Source organism: Perissodus microlepis, chromosome 3 (assembly GCF_051167445.1).
Source record: "Perissodus microlepis isolate ML-2025 ecotype Zambia chromosome 3, ASM5116744v1, whole genome shotgun sequence".
In the NCBI taxonomy this organism is placed as follows: domain Eukaryota; kingdom Metazoa; phylum Chordata; class Actinopteri; order Cichliformes; family Cichlidae; genus Perissodus; species Perissodus microlepis.
Genome location: NC_140463.1, coordinates 20761090 through 20779432, shown reverse-complemented (window position 1 = coordinate 20779432; position 18343 = coordinate 20761090). Strand labels below are relative to the sequence as shown.

At 41.4% G+C, this 18343-nt stretch overlaps 1 protein-coding gene across 1 annotated transcript in view; it reads left to right on the top strand.

Moving 5' to 3' along the window:
• The window catches only part of LOC146390479 (dachshund homolog 2-like), a 117919-nt gene extending 99922 nt beyond the window's left edge, over nucleotides 1-17997 (top strand). Inside the window, exons 8-12 of the mRNA XM_084923525.1 lie at nucleotides 1189-1289; nucleotides 2106-2253; nucleotides 2425-2598; nucleotides 3183-3248; nucleotides 16183-17997. Coding sequence (XP_084779651.1) covers nucleotides 1189-1289; nucleotides 2106-2253; nucleotides 2425-2598; nucleotides 3183-3248; nucleotides 16183-16220 — 527 coding nt within the window. The 3' untranslated portion in view covers nucleotides 16221-17997. The remainder of the gene's footprint in view (nucleotides 1-1188; nucleotides 1290-2105; nucleotides 2254-2424; nucleotides 2599-3182; nucleotides 3249-16182) is intronic.
• Nucleotides 17998-18343: the final 346 nt, after the last annotated feature.

Genomic DNA, 18343 nt, shown 5'->3' with positions numbered 1-18343 from the left:
TGAAAGAAATCAGGGTAAATATATGAAAAGCCTGGCCGTTTTCAGTGTTTGATAATGAAAGGGGTGGCAGAGGTCTGAGTGAAAAGCAGAGGAATAAAAAAAAAATGTAGGTGATGAATCAGTGAAGATGGAAACATAATAAGGAGATAAAGCAGAAAAAGAAGCATTTTGAGGCTCAAAGCAGCTATAAATGAGAAATAACAAATATTGTAGTTATTAGTGTAAAAGGGCTTGCTCATAGTGGAAAACTTGCAGAGAATTATGAGTCGATCATTCAGAAGTGAGAAAAATGTTCGTAGGGACCAAAAACAGAGCTAAAGGTGTGTCAGTACTGGACCTGCAATTGGAAGATGGTCAGTTTCTACCTTAAAGCTTGTTTCCACCACTCCAAGTAGCCAAAAACCACAAACTAGAAGCTTAACATAGAAAGAGGAACAGAAAGAAGGAAATTAATTGCAGAGTAATTGCAGAGGAATAAGGAAAGGAGCAGGGAAGAGAAAAAGGGTTGAAACGATAGAAAGGATAACCTGACATGGATTTAGGGAAATGGGGAAAAGAGTAACGGAGGGAAAAAAGAAGCATGAAAAGATGAAGATGAAGAAAAGAGATGAGCTGAGGTGGAGAAATAAATGATGAAGGAAGATCTGGGAACGATGGGAAAGGTAGTCGAGGGATGTGTGGATGAAGTGGCAGATAGGGGATGGAGATTTTGTGTGTGTGTGTGTGTTAGAGTGCATCTTAATCAGCGTTAATTTCACAGCAGAGTTAACCCAGTTGTCAGTGTGTTAGGCATTAAGGGCTGAGCAGACACTGTGACGCACTCACAATGAACACACACGCATACACACACAAATCAAGGATGTCTTTAATCCTTGCCAATTAGTACCCCACATGATTGTCTGAATACTAACGACCTCAGAGTGTGTGTGTGTGTGTGTGTGCATGTGGGTTTGGTGTAATTGATTTCTGTGACGCTGCTTCGTTGCCTTTTATACCTTAGTAAACATTTCATAAACTTCACTCCGACTTCGTGACAAGTACTGTCGAAGGAACCTTTCTTCTTTTTTTGAATTTGTGGAGCAGGGTCCTCATAAATTAAGACAGCAGCTTAAATGAAACAGGCAAATAAACCATTTCATCAGGTCCAAAATATTTAAAGTTGCCTGCTCTGTTCACTGTTTCTCACAGAGGAGTCTCCGCTCGGACAAACCCTGCCGCCCGGGTTTCCTGCTCCGTTCCTGTTCGCTGACGGCCTGTCGTCAGTGGAGACCCTCCTCACCAACATACAGGTGTGATGCTGTTCTCACTGTCACTGTCGCTTTAACAGCCGCTGGGAAAAGGCAGCAGATGGACTCCAGGAGTACGAGGGACTTATTGCACTTTTTTAGTGCTACTGCAAAGAACACTACAGCAATATTACATTAGGTCATATAATTCTTATGGTTGCATATGTTTGGAATGAGAAGCAAGACAGAATACGTGTGTGTGAATGAGAGGGAAGCAGGTGGAAAGGAGACGAGGTAGTGAGGGTGGATGAGTTTGAATACCTGGGATCAAGAAAGAGAGGTGACGAACAGAGTGGGTGACGAGGAGTGATCTGTGAGAGAAAGATGAAGAGGATGTAGATGGTGGTGCTGTTAAAAAGACAAGGTGGACACGATTAGAAATGAGGGACAGCTCAGGTTGAGTGGTTTGAAGACAAAGTTTGGACATGTGCAGAGGAGGGACAGTGGGTTAATGAGTTAAACAGTCACTTGAACATGATGTAACAGAGCTGATGCTTTTGTAATGAGCATGTGTATTAGCTAACTAAAGGAAACAAACATGTATGGTCACAGTCTGTAATCGTGACATTTCTCTCCTCAGCTCTCTGTTTCACTAAAGAAGTCCTTGAAAAAATTAAAAATCGGTAAAAATAATATAATTTGGCAGATGCACTTTAACTTGTACAAAAGAAAAATTCATATATAAAAATTGGGATTTAATTTCTTTTCTTTTATTAACTAAGTACTCCTAATTTAAACACTGACAACACGGCAGGTCTCTGTCTCATCTGCACGTCCTGAACAGTGTTAGAGGTCATAAACTCCAATCTGTGCACTCAGGGCCTGCTGAAGGTGGCTGTGGAGAACGCCCGGGCGCAGGACAAACAGATCCAGGCGGAGAAGAGGGAGCTGAAGATGGAGCTCTACAGGGAACGGGAGATGAGAGAGAGTCTGGAACGACAGCTCACCTCTGAACTACAGAGCAGAGGTTAGAGGAGGAGGAGGAGGAGGAGGAGGAGGAGGAGGAGGGGGGCATTTGACAAGTTCTTTGAAGATGAGCCTCAAAAGTAATGTTAGAACATAAAGGGGCCGTTAGAAAGAATGGAAATTTGCCAGTGAGTTACATGGTAGATACAAACGAGCTATCTTCTTCCTCCAGCCTCCATCCAGAAGCGGCTGAAGAAGGAGAAGAAGGCCAAGAGGAAGCTGCAGGAGGCGCTGGAGTTCGAGTCGAAGAGGAGGGAGAGAGTGGAGGACGCTCTGAAACACTCGTCCTCGTCCTCCCCTTCTCCTGAGCCGCTGCACGCTGCCAACAACAACAACAAAAAGAACGGTTTGTTTTCTCGCCGCCTCCTACTTCTTCTTCTTTCGTTTTTTTAAATTCTTCCCTTTGTCGCTTTAGCTCGAACTGCCTGCGTTTAAAACTGCTTAAATGTTTGCCTGTTAGATGAATGATTTCCCCCCCTTCAGCCTCTTGTTTACCCTAACAAGCAGCTTTAAAAGCAGAGTTACAGGCTGCTGCTGTTTTTCTGTCATCCTTCCATAAAATTCGGAATAATCACCAGCAGCAGTAAACGTGCAGTTAATCTGTCTGCGTGGCACCACTGCAGAAAAACAACGCCAGCACAGTTTGCAGCACTACGTCTCGTAGAAGCAGCTCCACGTTTGCTTCAGGTTGGTGTTCCTGTGCAGGCCGATGGCAGTGACTATGTCTGTTTATCATTAATAAGGAGAAAAGAAGCATAGCAACGCCCACCGATGTAATTCTCAGGAAGAAAAAAGAAAAAAAAACACTGTCTGGGGCTGGACCCTCTGTGGATCCGGTTTGTCTTTCACCTGCACACAGTTACAAGGTGCTGTTTGTTTTTTATTGGCCGACCCACTGAGACTCTGTCTTGTCTTTGTGTTGCAAACCAGACGCTGCTGTAGCCGAGGACAAACCTGAAGTTAATGGGAACCAGCAAGACAACGGCGCTGTACAAGGTATCCAAACACACACACAAGCGCGTGCTCATTCAGACACAGTCACGCCGATACACACACGCGCAAACAACATGACGCAAAGTCCCATACGTTAACAGACACACACATGGCAGGCACATGTGTGTGTTGGGGCCCATTTGAGATCAGTGGAGACGTTAAGCAGGCGCAGTGGCCTCCCTTTGATGTGCACCTCAACAGACACGCATGTGATGACGACTGTAAATATTTCACAGAGTTTACGTTTAAGTGTGTGACAGCTGCGTGTCAGTACGCAGGGCTTTAAGCTCTCCGTGCTGGAATTTCATTGTGGGACTGTTTTAGATTTGACAGTAAATAATATTCATGGGAACTAATCCTGCTTTTTTTTTAACTGGCCTGTAGAAACACGTTTTTCTATAAAAAGACTAAAAGAACATGTCATTGAGATACCAACAACAAGAAGAACAGAGTGACTGAGCTACTTGGCAAAAGCGACTTTGTATCAAGGCTACTTGTTTGGAAAGTTCCTATTGGCCCGTTATTCTGCATAAACACTGTTGGGAAACCAACTGAGCAACAAACACTGAAAATTATACTTGCCAGCCACTTCTACTAGCAGGCTGGAGCTCCTTGTACCTTCAGAACTGCCTTCATTCTTCATGGCGCACATTTGACAAGGTTCTGGAAACATTCCTCAGAGATTTTGGTCCATTGACATGACAGCATCACACAGCTGCTGCAGATTTGTCAGCCATGATGTGAATCTCCCACTCCATTTAAAAACTTCTTCACCTTAACTTTATTTTAAAGTTCTAAAGCCTACCCTGACCTTAATGGCTGAGAACTTGCAGGCTTTCAGCAGGTCATCTTGACTATGTCTGCATACCTGGTATGCGATTGGCTGATTAGAGTTCTGCATTAGCAAGCAACTGACCAGGTGTATCCAGAGCCCTTAAATGGAAGAGTTACGTCATCTCCGTTCATTCCAGTGGAGTTTTGTTTTTTTACAGCAATGGCAGATCCTGGAGCCTTGCAGTAGTTCTGAAAGTTATCAAAATATGCTAGGTGCACGATAAAGATATAATAGCACAGAAGTTTCATATGCAGTGTTTCAACTGCCTTCTATGCACCTGTACATGACCCATATGACAACCCTGAATTCTGAACCCCAGCTGACACAACTCTGACTTACTTAAGGGCTCTGGGTGTACCTGACAAAGTAGCTGGTGAGTGTACTAAGTGTATTTGTGTGCACATCTTCTTGTACTTCCATCTTTGTCTGGACCAGTTTAAGGTTTTTAAGAAATGTATAAAGTTTTAGAAAAAGATAAACAATATTTTTGGATTATTTTAAAATCAAACTATAGGTTGAACAATTAAGAAAATAGGGACATGCTTATTAAAAAGCCTGTCATAGCAGAAGGTAGCTTCTGGCTGGGCCTGGTTCTTCCACATGGCTCTTCCTGTCATTGGGGACTTCTTTCTCCCCACCATCACAAAGAGCTTACTCGGGCAGGTGGGGTAAATACAGAAAGTAAGAGGAAAGAGAGCAACAACATTAGAAACATCCTTGACAATCTTTTGGAAATTGTTTCAATTTTCAAAGACAAAGGACATTATTTAACAAAGATTTTGCAAAGTGAAGCAAAGAGAAAGATCAATCTTTAAGTCAAAATTTGCATTTATTTGAGTTTACATTTCTTCAAAAGTAGTGAGCTGTTCAGTTGGAAGACATTTTAATAGAGTGCAGACTTTCTTAAAAGCTTAGTCATTTAGAAAATTCTTTGTTATTACTCACAGCAAACACATTTTAAAAGGACTGTAGTAAGGTTAATCAGCATATTTTGAGAGTTGCAGAGACTAAACATATGCCGGGTTATTTTTAGATGCCAGCAGCACTTGGTTAAAGAAAAGATCCAAGTCTGGTTTAAAGACAAATTCCAGAGTGAGTTTATTTATATTTCACTAAAACCACAGTCGTGTCTAACTCAAGCAAAACTGATTTCGTGACCTGCGTTTAACTACAGCCTGGGCTCAAATGAGAGAGTCGCAAGCTCTGCACTCCTGACAACTTCAGTTCAAGCTGCCTGAAAGTGAGACGACAGTTTAGTTAAATAGAAGGTTAAAGTGGGATTTGGCAGTTTAGGAAAATGTGACATGCCTGTTTTCTGACCAGTGCTACTGGGGGTTACTAGACTTTGTGGATTTAGCCAGCTCCGTTCTGTGTTGTATGGTGGGAAAGCTTGTTTGCACCACTGTAAGAAAAAAATTACCCATCCACAAGTCAAAATTTCAGGTTATTATCTCAAAGTTTTAACTTCCTCACTCTAAATTTTGAGATAATAACCTAAACTTTCAGCTTATCTATGCAAACAAGAAACAAGCTTCCATAACTGTCATACTGTCACTGGACTGTCATAGTTTCATGGCTGCTTTCCGGCTTAAAATGAATAAGCAAACGCCATCATGATCTAACCTAACCAATCCATTACCTCAAATTTTACTACAAGAACTTATTAAAAATTACAGGGAGTGCAGAATTATTAGGCAAGTTGTATTTTTGAGGAATAATTTTATTATTGAACAACAACCATGTTCTCAATGAACCCAAAAAACTCATTAATATCAAAGCTGAATGTTTTTGGAAGTAGTTTTTAGTTTGTTTTTAGTTTTAGCTATTTTAGGGGGATATGTGTGTGTGCAGGTGACTATTACTGTGCATAATTATTAGGCAACTTAACAAAAAACAAATATATACCCATTTCAATTATTTATTTTTACCAGTGAAACCAATATAACATCTCCACATTCACAAATATACATTTCTGACATTCAAAAACAAAACAAAAACAAATCAGCGACCAATATAGCCACCTTTCTTTGCAAGGACACTCAAAAGCCTGCCATCCATGGATTCTGTCAGTGTTTTGATCTGTTCACCATCAACATTGGGTGTAGCAGCAACCACAGCCTCCCAGACACTGTTCAGAGAGGTGTACTGTTTTCCCTCCTTGTAAATCTCACATTTGATGATGGACCACAGGTTCTCAATGGGGTTCAGATCAGGTGAACAAGGAGGCCATGTCATTAGTTTTTCTTCTTTTATACCCTTTCTTGCCAGCCACGCTGTGGAGTACTTGGACGCGTGTGATGGAGCATTGTCCTGCATGAAAATTATGTTTTTCTTGAAGGATGCAGACTTCTTCCTGTACCACTGCTTGAAGAAGGTGTCTTCCAGAAACTGGCAGTAGGACTGGGAGTTGAGCTTGACTCCATCCTCAACCCGAAAAGGCCCCACAAGCTCATCTTTGATGATACCAGCCCAAACCAGTACTCCACCTCCACCTTGCTGGCGTCTGAGTCGGACTGGAGCTCTCTGCCCTTTACCAATCCAGCCACGGGCCCATCCATCTGGCCCATCAAGACTCACTCTCATTTCATCAGTCCATAAAACCTTAGAAAAATCAGTCTTGAGATATTTCTTGGCCCAGTCTTGACGTTTCAGCTTGTGTGTCTTGTTCAGTGGTGGTCGTCTTTCAGCCTTTCTTACCTTGGCCATGTCTCTGAGTATTGCACACCTTGTGCTTTTGGGCACTCCAGTGATGTTGCAGCTCTGAAATATGGCCAAACTGGTGGCAAGTGGCATCTTGGCAGCTGCACGCTTGACTTTTCTCAGTTCATGGGCAGTTATTTTGCGCCTTGGTTTTTCCACACGCTTCTTGCGACCCTGTTGACTATTTTGAATGAAACGCTTGATTGTTCGATGACCACGCTTCAGAAGCTTTGCAATTTTGAGACTGCTGCATCCCTCTGCAAGATATCTCACTATTTTTGACTTTTCTGAGCTTGTCAAGTCCTTCTTTTGACCCATTTTGCCAAAGGAAAGGACGTTGCCTAATAATTAAGCACACCTGATATAGGGTGTTGATGTCATTAGACCACACCCCTTCTCATTACAGAGATGCACATCACCTAATATGCTTAATTGGTAGTAGGCTTTCGAGCCTATACAGCTTGGAGTAAGACAACATGCATGAAGAGGATGATGTGGACAAAATACTCATTTGCCTAATAATTCTGCACTCCCTGTATTAATACTCTCAACGAACCTTTAAATAACAAAAAAATGTTCATTTAAAAGATATTTTTCAATGTAAAAGAGCCAAAATGGAACTTTAACAACACATTATATAGCCTGTCTGATTAATGTAACTCATAAATAAATGGCAATACTCGTGTGGGCTTTAAATTTCTTCCACTTTGTTAGATTAAGTTGATGAGCAGACTTTATCCTTAAAAGCACCACGACATCCTCTGCTGCCCTGTCCTTCTGGCAGCTCTCTCCATCTTTAAAAGTAAAGTTTACATCCAGTAATGTTGTAAACTCTCTGTAAATACAGCTACAGTGCCGCTGTGTAGCAGAACAGATGGACACGCATTTGTTTGGTGATGTTTGTTGAGTAGATTAGATTTTTTTCCCATTGAATTAAGGCCTCTGCACATCAGACGCATAACAATTAGGCAAGCTAAAATGTTTTAGACTCACCTGTTAATCACACGAACCACGTGATGTCGCCGGACAAATTCAGAATAAACAGATATGGCCAATCAGACCACTGCATTAGGCAACAGGTGTGCTCGTAGCTCAAAACGTGCAACAGTACTGATTATACCTTTGAAATGGTGTTCTCAAATCGCTCTCTGCCTCCTGAAATGTGGTCCCAACAAGTGCTCCACTGACATCCTGAAATATGTACGAAAGCTTCAACTGCTGGATCAAGCCACCACATTCTCCCTGCTGCTGCCTTCTCCTGAGAACTGGATGAACCCAGAATCTCAGTTTCTTAATTTTCTTGTTTAGAACCATCAGGACCATCTCATTAATGCTTGATGTCGATTTCCTTTTTTTATTTGTGTGCATTTTTGAGGATGAATTTTTAACAAAAACTAACACTTTTGAACAACTTCAGATCCGAAAAATTCAGAATTTAATGTTCTTGTTTTTTTCACAATGCGCTTGTGTGTAACAGCCGTTGACGCTGAGGTGGTGGCGGTAAGACATGCAAGCAGCCACACCCAAAATGTAAAGAAAAATACATAGTACCACCACCTCCACAAAGTCCACCTTCTTGGACTGATGTTGCTCCTGAGTGTCGCTCACTAACGCTGCAAAGCAGAATAAGTACCACCACCATCTCCAGCTGTGGTCCAGGATGAGAGACTATAACGGCGACCTGATCAGATGACCTTAAGGAAAAACACAAGACAGGAAGGCCTGGAGCTAGGTGGTTAAGTCTAGGCTCTTTCAAAATAAGAGCATGGCTACTGTTGGGATTAAATAGGCGATAGTAAATCGGTGATGTCTTTGGCACACATAGATGTAAATGGATAAAATAAGTGCCGACTGTTAAAAGGACGTGTGTTGGTTGCGGGGTGGGACTGTGTGGTGACATTAGTTTCTGATTTGTTGAGCATCTCCGTGGCCTCGGGTGGAAAGAACGGCAGGCTGTAGCACATGAAAAATGAACTTGCTTTACTTTATTATTTATGAAACTGCCAAACAGACTTATTTACTTATTAATCAAAGGTGCACCTCTGCGGATGGGTCCGGCCCACTTTAACCTCCGGCCGCAGATGAACATAACCTGAAGGAAGCGGCGCTGGAGTCTGACTGTTTTCAGGTGGAGGGGGTTGAAAAGTTGAGCTGAAGTGGAGGAAGGGTCCAAGTCCGAGTTATTGGTTTGGAAGTGCATTATGCCAATGAGGGTCCTCACAAGTACAGCGCCGGTGTGTGCGTCTGTGTTAGTATGCATGTGTTGTCCTCTTTCCACCAGCTGTGCTCAGTCCTCCCTGACATTGAAAACCTTCACTTGAAACTCTGCGTGTGTATAAATGAATATCTACAGGCGCACACCGTGTGTGTGTGTGTGTGCTCTGTACCTGTAGTTGTGCATTTCTGTGTGTGTTTGATCCACACTCTTGTGAGACAGGGAACTCTAATTAGCTCTCACTCCTCTTTAGACCCCTTTTAGATCCCCTCTCTTCTGCAAGCCAAGCACTCCGACAAACACACACACACACACACACACAGACCCACCTGATTTCATTAATGTTGATTGGCCCAGTAGGACCCCTTTGCACACACACACATAGACAAATACACACTCATCCCTCCTGCCATAAAAGCATTTTGCACCTATGGTGGTTTACTTACACACAAACACACACACACCTCTCCCCTGCCTCTCTCACCTTCCACACTCTTAATTAACGAGTGAGGAAGAAAAGTGCTGAATACAAAGAAAGACATCGCATTACAATCAAAAAGAGAGAGAACGAAGGGAGGGAAAAACGATAAGCAAGGGAGGGAAAGCGAGAGAGGGTTAAAAAGAAAGGAAGTGAGATCCGTTTCATTTGGTTGTTAAAAGCTGACCAGGCTAATTGGCCATGTAAAAAACAAAAAGAATTGAGGGAAATTAAGACAGAGAAAAGGAAGTTAGAAAGGGGGAGAGGGCGAAGAAAGTGGAGAAGATTTAGAGGTTGTGGGGTGGGAGGCTCTGAAGGAGGAAGTTAAATGATTGAGATGGTGAAAGGGGAAAACTGAAGGAATAGAAAATAGAAACATGGCCAAAAGTAGGAAGAGAAATGGGAGAGAAAGGGAGATTTGGGAAAAAGAGAGATGCGAAAAGGGAAGGATTTGAGAGGGAAAAGGCAAATATGGGCTGGAAGGAGGGTGTGGAGTGAAAACAAACAAGAGAAGGGACAAATAAGATGGAGGATGGAGAAAAAGGAGAAAGGTTTGACTGAGATGGAGAAAGAGAAGAGGAAAATGATGTCAGAATGAATGAAAAGAAAGGATAGGGAAAAGTAAGTAGAAGAAAGGAAGAGGATGATGAGTTAAAAGCAGTAAAATGTAGCAGGGAGAAAAGGTTGATGGAGCGAGGGGAAGAAAGCAAAGGAAGACAGGGATAAGAGTAAATGTATGGAAAAAGAAGAGGGAAAAATCAAAGGATACCAGATGTTAGGTGGAAAGAGCAGGATGAGAGGGTGTCCGTGCGTATATGGACATCGTTTTTATATGGAGTCCTGGACACGTGAAGGGGAGCAGAGGAAGGGTTAGAGAAGAAATGAAACAGGGAGGATTAAAAAAGATGAACAAACCGGAGAGGAAAAGTGGGGTGCAGTAGAGGAAGAGGTGGGAAAGGAGGGCAGCAGGAGGAGGAGGAGGAGGAGTGGAGAAGGTGGAGGAAGACTAAGCAGGTTCCTTGGGACGGAGTTGAAAAATGTGACCTTGTTCCGAGACCTGGTGACATTTTCTCCACCCTGCTGATAGACTTTTAACAAGGCAGGTCAGCGTCATTTTTAACTACGACAGCAAACGCAAACACACACACACACACACACACACACACACACACACACACGTGCACGTGGGCTGGAGGTGTATTTTATAGTGACAGATAGAGGTGAGAGGGAAATGTGCCGAAGCAGTTACAAAAAGGCAAGACTCAGACTCACAAAGACTCAGCTACTTCATGTTTTGTTATTTATTTTATTTTAGCAGACAGATAATTTGAAGAAAAGAAATCAGTAATAAAACATCAGAGAAGAAAAAGGAAAAACGAGTGCTAAAAAGCGAGTTATTATTAGTCTGTAAATGAATGTTTGGAGCAGAAACAGCCAGCAATTCACAGCTTCCTGGTTTTCTTTTGTCTTCTTTGACACTGAACTGAATATTTGGGCGTTTCGTGAACAAAACAAGTGATTTGTTGATTTGGGCTTTGGGAAAAATGCGATGGACACATTTGGTGCTATTTTGTAAAAATGATTAAGTACTAGACAATTCATTAAGGGCTTCAAGTAACAATTACTTTTATTACAGATGTATTTTTGTTGATTATTTGTTTTTTCTTTCCTCGAGGAAAATATTGGAAAGCATTTTTGCCCAGCATGATGTGTTGGCCTAAGGTTTCATTTGGTTCCACCCAACAGTCTAAAACTCAAAATACATACACACAGTGTTGCAACAACATACTGTAATATTGATGTTTTAAAATGTTTGCATATTATCAGATTATCAATAAAAGTTTGGCGGTTTGCTTTCTTCTGAGCATCCACATGCTACAGCTGTGTTGACTGCACTTTGGAGGAGTCTTTACTTGAAGAATTTCTGGCCTTCCACCAAAGGAAAAGTACCAAGACTGTGAGGAAAAGAGTCAATTTAAATTAAAGGTTAAATTTAATCCATACATATGTCTTTATGAATTATGGACCACAAACTGCATCTATAGATTTATGCTCAGGGACACACAATGTAGGCCTTTATTTAAATATAGCGAGGTGTCGCAACTTGTCATTAAGGGTACAGGGAGAGTCATCATGTGGCATTAAATACACATTTTATACTTTATGGGGGAAAGACTTAAGCTGCGTTAATTTTATTAATAATAACTAAATGTAAATTTGATCATCAGACAATGAGCTTGAGGGTCTGTGTGGACGTCCTAACTGTTTTTTCGTGACTCCGCAAACTGAGACCTGTGCCGTGGACTTCAAAGTAGTCTACCAGGAATGAGTGCCTTGCCGTTGGGTCTCCAACTCCATGTCCACAATGTAGTATAATTTGACCCACAAATATCCCTGGAACATGGACTGATTTTCCTGACCATGGGCCTCTTGTGCTCTTCCTAGACACACACAGTTCAGTCAAACAGTAATACATCACGTATTACTTTGAACTTACATTTGCTATTGTGAATGTATATACTCTTACATTATTTACATTCTTAAGTGGTCTGTAATCTAAATAAATGAACAGTGAGCAAAGTGCTACCTAAGGTCTCAGTCACGCAGGCCTAGAGACTGGTTGGCAACCCCCTGACAACCTCTGAGGAATTTCCATGTTGGCATTTGCTGAGTGTTGATAGATAAAATCGGTCACCAAGGGAGTGCTTACCAAAAGTCTCCTTAAGATTGCTTTGGTTGGAAGCAGATTGTCGCTTCGATAGATCACGTCTGCAAACACTCGCTGAGTGGTAGCAAAACTAAAGTGGGTAATAGAATGGAGACTGTTGCATCGAGTAACGCACAACTTTTACTTTGAAGCCAAAGTCACGAAGAGGTTGTGCAACACAGTATACTTCTTTGCAACCAATTTCATATAGTGACTACCAGCAACCTCCAAGAATACACATTTTATTCTAGGGTAGTTGTCAGTTGGGTGTGTGTGTGTGACCAAAACATAAAGTAGTGTTTCAGGAATGCCCTACTGGGAGGAGACCCCGGGGTAGACCTGTTTCTCAGCTGGTGCAGAGATGCTCGTGTGTTTCCCCACATGAGCAGGAGAAGGTGGCTGGGGCGAGTGTGGTCTGGGCTTGTTCTGGACCCAGACCCAGATAAGTGTCAGAAACTGGATGGATGTATGGTTGGATGGACATCGAATTTACCAAACACTGTTATACTTTCAAAAAAGCCCTTTACTTCAATGATATCGTACATAAAAAACAAATGCCTGCTTTTGCCCTTGTGGGCCACAAATGCAAGGCGAATCCAGGCTCGTTTGGTATGAATTCGCCTGCGGGGCCAATAATTTTGCACTTCCTTATGCAGAATCTTTACACATAAGTTCAATATTCAGGCAAAATCTCAAATTACGCTCTGGGTGCAGCTGCTCAAACGTGAGGCTCTGCTGCTTTGTCTGTTTTATGTCTTTTGGAACGCTAGATGCACAAAACAAGACATTTATAGAGATTTCCTGGAACTGTGGGAACCTGGAATTGACATTTTCAAAATTTCCACCAAACAAAGAATAAATAACAGGTCAAAAATAAAACAGATTAGTTTCAGTGGACAGTGGAAAAATGAGCGCAGCCATAGAAAAGCAAGCTGATGTGAAAGTTTTTGATATTTTAACTGGAAGAAGTTACAGGTTCGAGTTTTAAGGACAGCACTGTCGGAGGGGATCAGCGCGGCTCTCCACTCTTTAAGTTGCAGGACAATTTTTAAGCACCGGGCCAAACCTGCTGCCTAAAGGAGAAAAAGAAAGGACAGGAGAGGACAGAGAGAAGAATGGGGCGGGATAAAAATAATATGAGAGTAACAGATAGAGGACAGGAGGGAGCAGAGGGGAGGTGAGGAGGAGGAGGGGATGCATGTAGAATAGAGGGATGAAAGAGGAGGAGAGGAGGGGGTTTGAGTGGATTGTGGAGTGATAAAAATAGGGAAGGGCAGGAGATGAGAGGGATGAAAAGGAGGGAAGGCAGGGAATATGAAGGAGGAAACGAGGGGCGAGCGCGAGATGAAAGAGAAAATTTAAGAAAGTTTCTTTTTTTTCAGTCCAACACAGAGACCGTGGGTCTGTTTCATATCCAAATAACAAAGAATCATGAGCAGAGGACAAAACGAGAGGGCAGGAAGATGACTAAGAGCTTAAAAAAAGTAGTAAGGTAGTAGAGGGCAGGAGAAAGAGAAGTGCAGGGTGGAAAGAGGAGGGAGGGCAGGTTTATGGTTGCTGTTATGCAGAAATGTAAACACTTTGCAACGTTCGCAGAAAACAATGACACCGCAGGGAGAGGAAGGTTTGCACACGTGTGTGTGTTCCTGTTGTATGCATGCGTGTGTTCGGGGTTTTAGTGTGCGCACGTGCTCCTGTGTGGGTGGGTGCAGCAACAGCACTACGGGGAGCGGAAGGAGAACGACGGAGGTGAAATGAGAGGGAGAGAAAAAAGAGAGGAGGGAGAGTCGACCCTGGCAAAATTGGAGAGACAAGATTTCTGTCGTAAACGGCATAAAGGGAGAACAAGTGAAGAAAAAATACTTCCTGCTTTAATGATCATGAAGAAAGGGTGAAGTTCCTGTGCAAACGTCTCATTAGACTTTAAACTCTGCATTTTTAATGCGCTTAAAGACACTTTAGCTCAATTTTAGTTGCTACAAGTGGAAATTTTAATTCATATGGCCAATTTTTGGAGGAAAATGTTTACTGAGTTAGCCTTCAGGGAGTATAAATATGACAGCGGAGGTAAGAAAGAAGCAGGGATAATGTGTCACCACCTTCTGGATTTCTGTTTTAGGTTAGTGCACTCATTCCCATGCTTAATATTAGCCAATTTCTCAATCTGGAAATAAAAACAAAAACAAGTTTTTTGGCCATACCAGCTCCCCATTTTTACCTGCTGATGATTTACATACTGAGGTTGATTCCCAGCAGTTCTTAGCCTCTCCTCCCTTTAGTTAATTATAGTGTTCAGTCTTTGTTATTGTCATCACCAAGCTGGCATCACCAAGATTGTGAACACGCTAACTCAAGAATGAGGATTTTCAAATTAATAGCATAGATGCATCTACTGAAAATCACAGAAGAGTTCAAACCTCATTGACCTTGAGTTCAAGTCAAGCTCAAGTTTTCTCAAAATCTTGTGAAAATGATGACTCGAGAAAGATTTTTAAACTGATACCATGGGTGCATCTACTAGAACCATGTTTGAACCATGATCATAGTGCATCATATACACACTGTACAGCTTACCTGTTGCTCAATAAAGAATTTTCAGCTCCTTGAGCAGTTTTGCAGTAGCTGGACGGGGGAATTTGCAGTATGTAAAATCACTGCATTGGCACATCTGACGGTCAGACAAACTAGCTCAAGGTATTGCATTAAGAAGGTAAAAAAACATAATTACAATTTAAAACTGGCTAACCTTTTAGCATTCATCTGCTCTGTAGCAATGCATTTAGAGTTAGGAAATGGGTTAAATCCAAGTCACACAGACCCCTAAGTGATGCCATGACAGCCAAGAATCCTCACAGACTTCAGCAACTGGTGAACAAAAAAAATCGAAACTTTCATTCACGTGGGTGGTTGGTGTCAGGGGATACACATTTCCCCCAATGACTGGTGGTTTCCAGGAGGTCACAGACTAGTCTCTAGGCCTGTGTAACAGGGGCCTTAGCTTCACATCTACCCCTTTATAAGGATTTTTTTCCCCATTTGGCAGACTTAAATGGAAATTTCATAGCAGAAGAACTCTAGTCAAGAAGAAGAACTCTAGTTATTTTCCAAAACAAGTTTTGGAAAATAACTTTGACCTTAAAGAGCAACTTATCTCCAACATTATCCCTAAGTGTTTGGCCTGGTAGATGTTAAGGGGTTAATATTTTGCCAGTTGTGTGTGAAGCTGTTTTTTTTCCCCATTAAATTATTCCATTAATGTCATTTTAAAGGTCTGGCAAACAAATTATTGTTCTACCATCTAAATGTATAACCTGGGCTTTTTGCAGTCTGCTGACCTAGGACTGAAACATTACTAAGGAGACAGACAGAAGATGCACATAGATCTTCTTCTTTATGATCTGCATGTTTGATTTTGCATAGGTTTTATGCCAGATCCCCTTCGTGATGCAGCCCTCCCCATTTATCTGGGTTTGGGATCAGCACCATCCCTGGCTTGTGGCTTTCCCACATGGCTGGGTTACAAGATACAAATAGATAATGAAAATGATTAAAAAATAAAATAGTTGCCTAGTTTGTTACAATCACTTCCATAACTTTATCAATGGTTTGTTTTACCAAAGAAGTTATTCAGTTATTTTAAGGTAGTATCTAAATTTATTATCACTGGGATATAGGGATTGCTGGAATCACCAGTCAAATATGATAGAAGCTGAGAGTTTTCTGACTTTGTGCCAAAGGATCCCCCCCACTCAGTTTTATACTTTTACCAAGATATTTGCTGTTCTAGCATTTTCCCAAACATTTTGGTTGTGGCAGGCCTGGAGACTATCCCAGCAGTCAAAGGACGACACATGGGTTACACCTGGGCAGGTCGCCAGTCCATTGCACCCATGAATTCTGATAATTGTTGATTCAGGAATCTTTGAGTGCTATGCTAGCTGCTTGTATGCTACCTTTTTTTTCTTTTTCTTTTTTAAATGACGTGTTTATGTTTTTGCCTAGAATCGCGGCCGTTTCTGAAGACTCCCATGATGTTCTAGAGGGAGACTCCGCCTCCAGAATCCCGGCCCTGCACAGAAGAACTCCACCAGCCCACTTCCACGGCAGCCTGGATCACCACAGATATGACCTCCCCAGGCGGGACTCTATCTTTGCTGCAAAGCGACCTTTTTTTGACGTTGCTATGATAAAAATGGGACTACTAAGAGACAAACTCCCTATCTGGACGTACTTTGGGGCCTGTCTCTCTACCTTCTCTTTCTCCTTCTTCTTCTTTTTAGACAAACTTCACTCCATTCATTCCTCTTTATCTGTCCTTGCAGCAGAACTTGTTCCTCATTTGTTTCCTAAACTGAAAACTGAAAGTCATTCCCAAGGATTTGAAAAAAAAAAAAAAAAAAAAAGAGGCAGCAAGATGTGAATGGGCTGGATGACGTCAACATACTCTCAAATTCGGACAGATGAGAATCAACATGGTTGGACATAATTTAGAAAAATCAGTTAAAAGAAAAAATTCCAAGGCTGTTGATGATTTGCAGGAGCTAAAAAGTTTCAACTCTCGCTCTCTGAGTGTGTCGCTGGACAAGAGAAACAAAAAACACACAAATAAATAAATAAATGAATAAAAAGGAGGCATGTATAAAATATCAGGAAGGAAAAAACTGAAGATGAAAAGAGGAAAACAACTTGGGAGGCTATTTCTGTCTTGTGTTTCATTAATTTTTATTTTCCGTACGGGGACTGAAAAGAATGCATGGGAAAACTTTTGTGTTGTTGTTTGGCTTATTTTAACCTCCATACACTCCTTAACTTGAACTCTCCCTTTTCTTCCCCCTCTTATGAACTCCCTACCACCTCTTCATTTCATTTCTACCTCGTATTTTTTTTTTATCCTTTTTATTAAACCCCTCCCATCCTTCTGTATATTCCCACTGCCCGATTCCTCTCTTTCATACTTGTTTTTTTCCCCCTCTACCTCTTCGACGTCTTCTCTCTCCCTTTCTCTGTAAAGGAGGCATTACTCTGAAAATGTTGGATGCAGCTTTTCGATGTATGAAGTATTTTCTATCACCCTTAAAAAAAAACCTATGGAATCAGTTTCTGAAACGATGCAAGAGTTGAAAAAAACAAAAAAACAAAAAAAACAAAACAAAACAAAATGCAAAAAAACAAAAACTGTTTTTTTTATTGCAATGGAGTGATTTTTAGACACATACTATCCTAAAAGTATGTCGAATTCTCTTCCTCTACATTTGACCTTTTCACATTTTGATGCCCGTTCCTGTTACCAGGAAGTGTTAGTACAGTTTCTGTTGTTTGTCAAACTAAAGATGGGGAGTTTATTTTATTATTATTATTATTATTGTTGTTATTGTTATTATTATTTTTAACTGCCCTGAAAAAAAAAGGTTTATGAACTTTCTATAACTCATTCAGTTTTGCTCCTTTTCCGTTGGATTTGAGAACTTTTCAGTGATCAAACGTACCGCAGGTGAAGACGCTCTCCTGCAACATCAAACACCAGAAAGCATTCACTTCCTGATTTTCTGACCTACTAAGAGTGCAGACTGTGTTGAAGTTTTGTTTATTCCACTGCGTGTTTTGTTTATTTGTTGAATTACTATTTGAAAAGTGTACGGGAGGAACGAGGGAGGGCTGGGCCAGGGTGGGTGGGCTTAAAGGGATATTAAGTGTAGATAGAAATGACATTCAGCGTTTTCTTGATTTTTGTTTTATTATGTTTTTCTCCTGATGATCTCTCAGTCTGTCACTGTTCTCTGGGTTTGAGCTGACTGCAAATATACAGTATTATAATGACTGCTGTCTCCTGGTGTTTTACATCATGAGTTCATGTACGTTGCTGACTTTATGCGAACGACATCATAAGCTAATACGATCTAAACACTCTGCAGAGTTTTGAACCGTAAAGTCCTACGAACTGTGACACCACACTTTCTTGTATTGAGTTATCCTTGCGTTTACAGAATTTAATGCTCTATCACTATGTTTTTTACAGACATGGGGGGGAAAAAAACTACGCAAAGCAATTGTGCTCAGTGTATTTCTGGTGGCTTGAGTTAAATTGGATGTAATGAACGAACAGCAAGGCATTGCGTCAAGCATGTCTGATTACTAGGAGTTAAATTCAGGTGAAAACAATTAC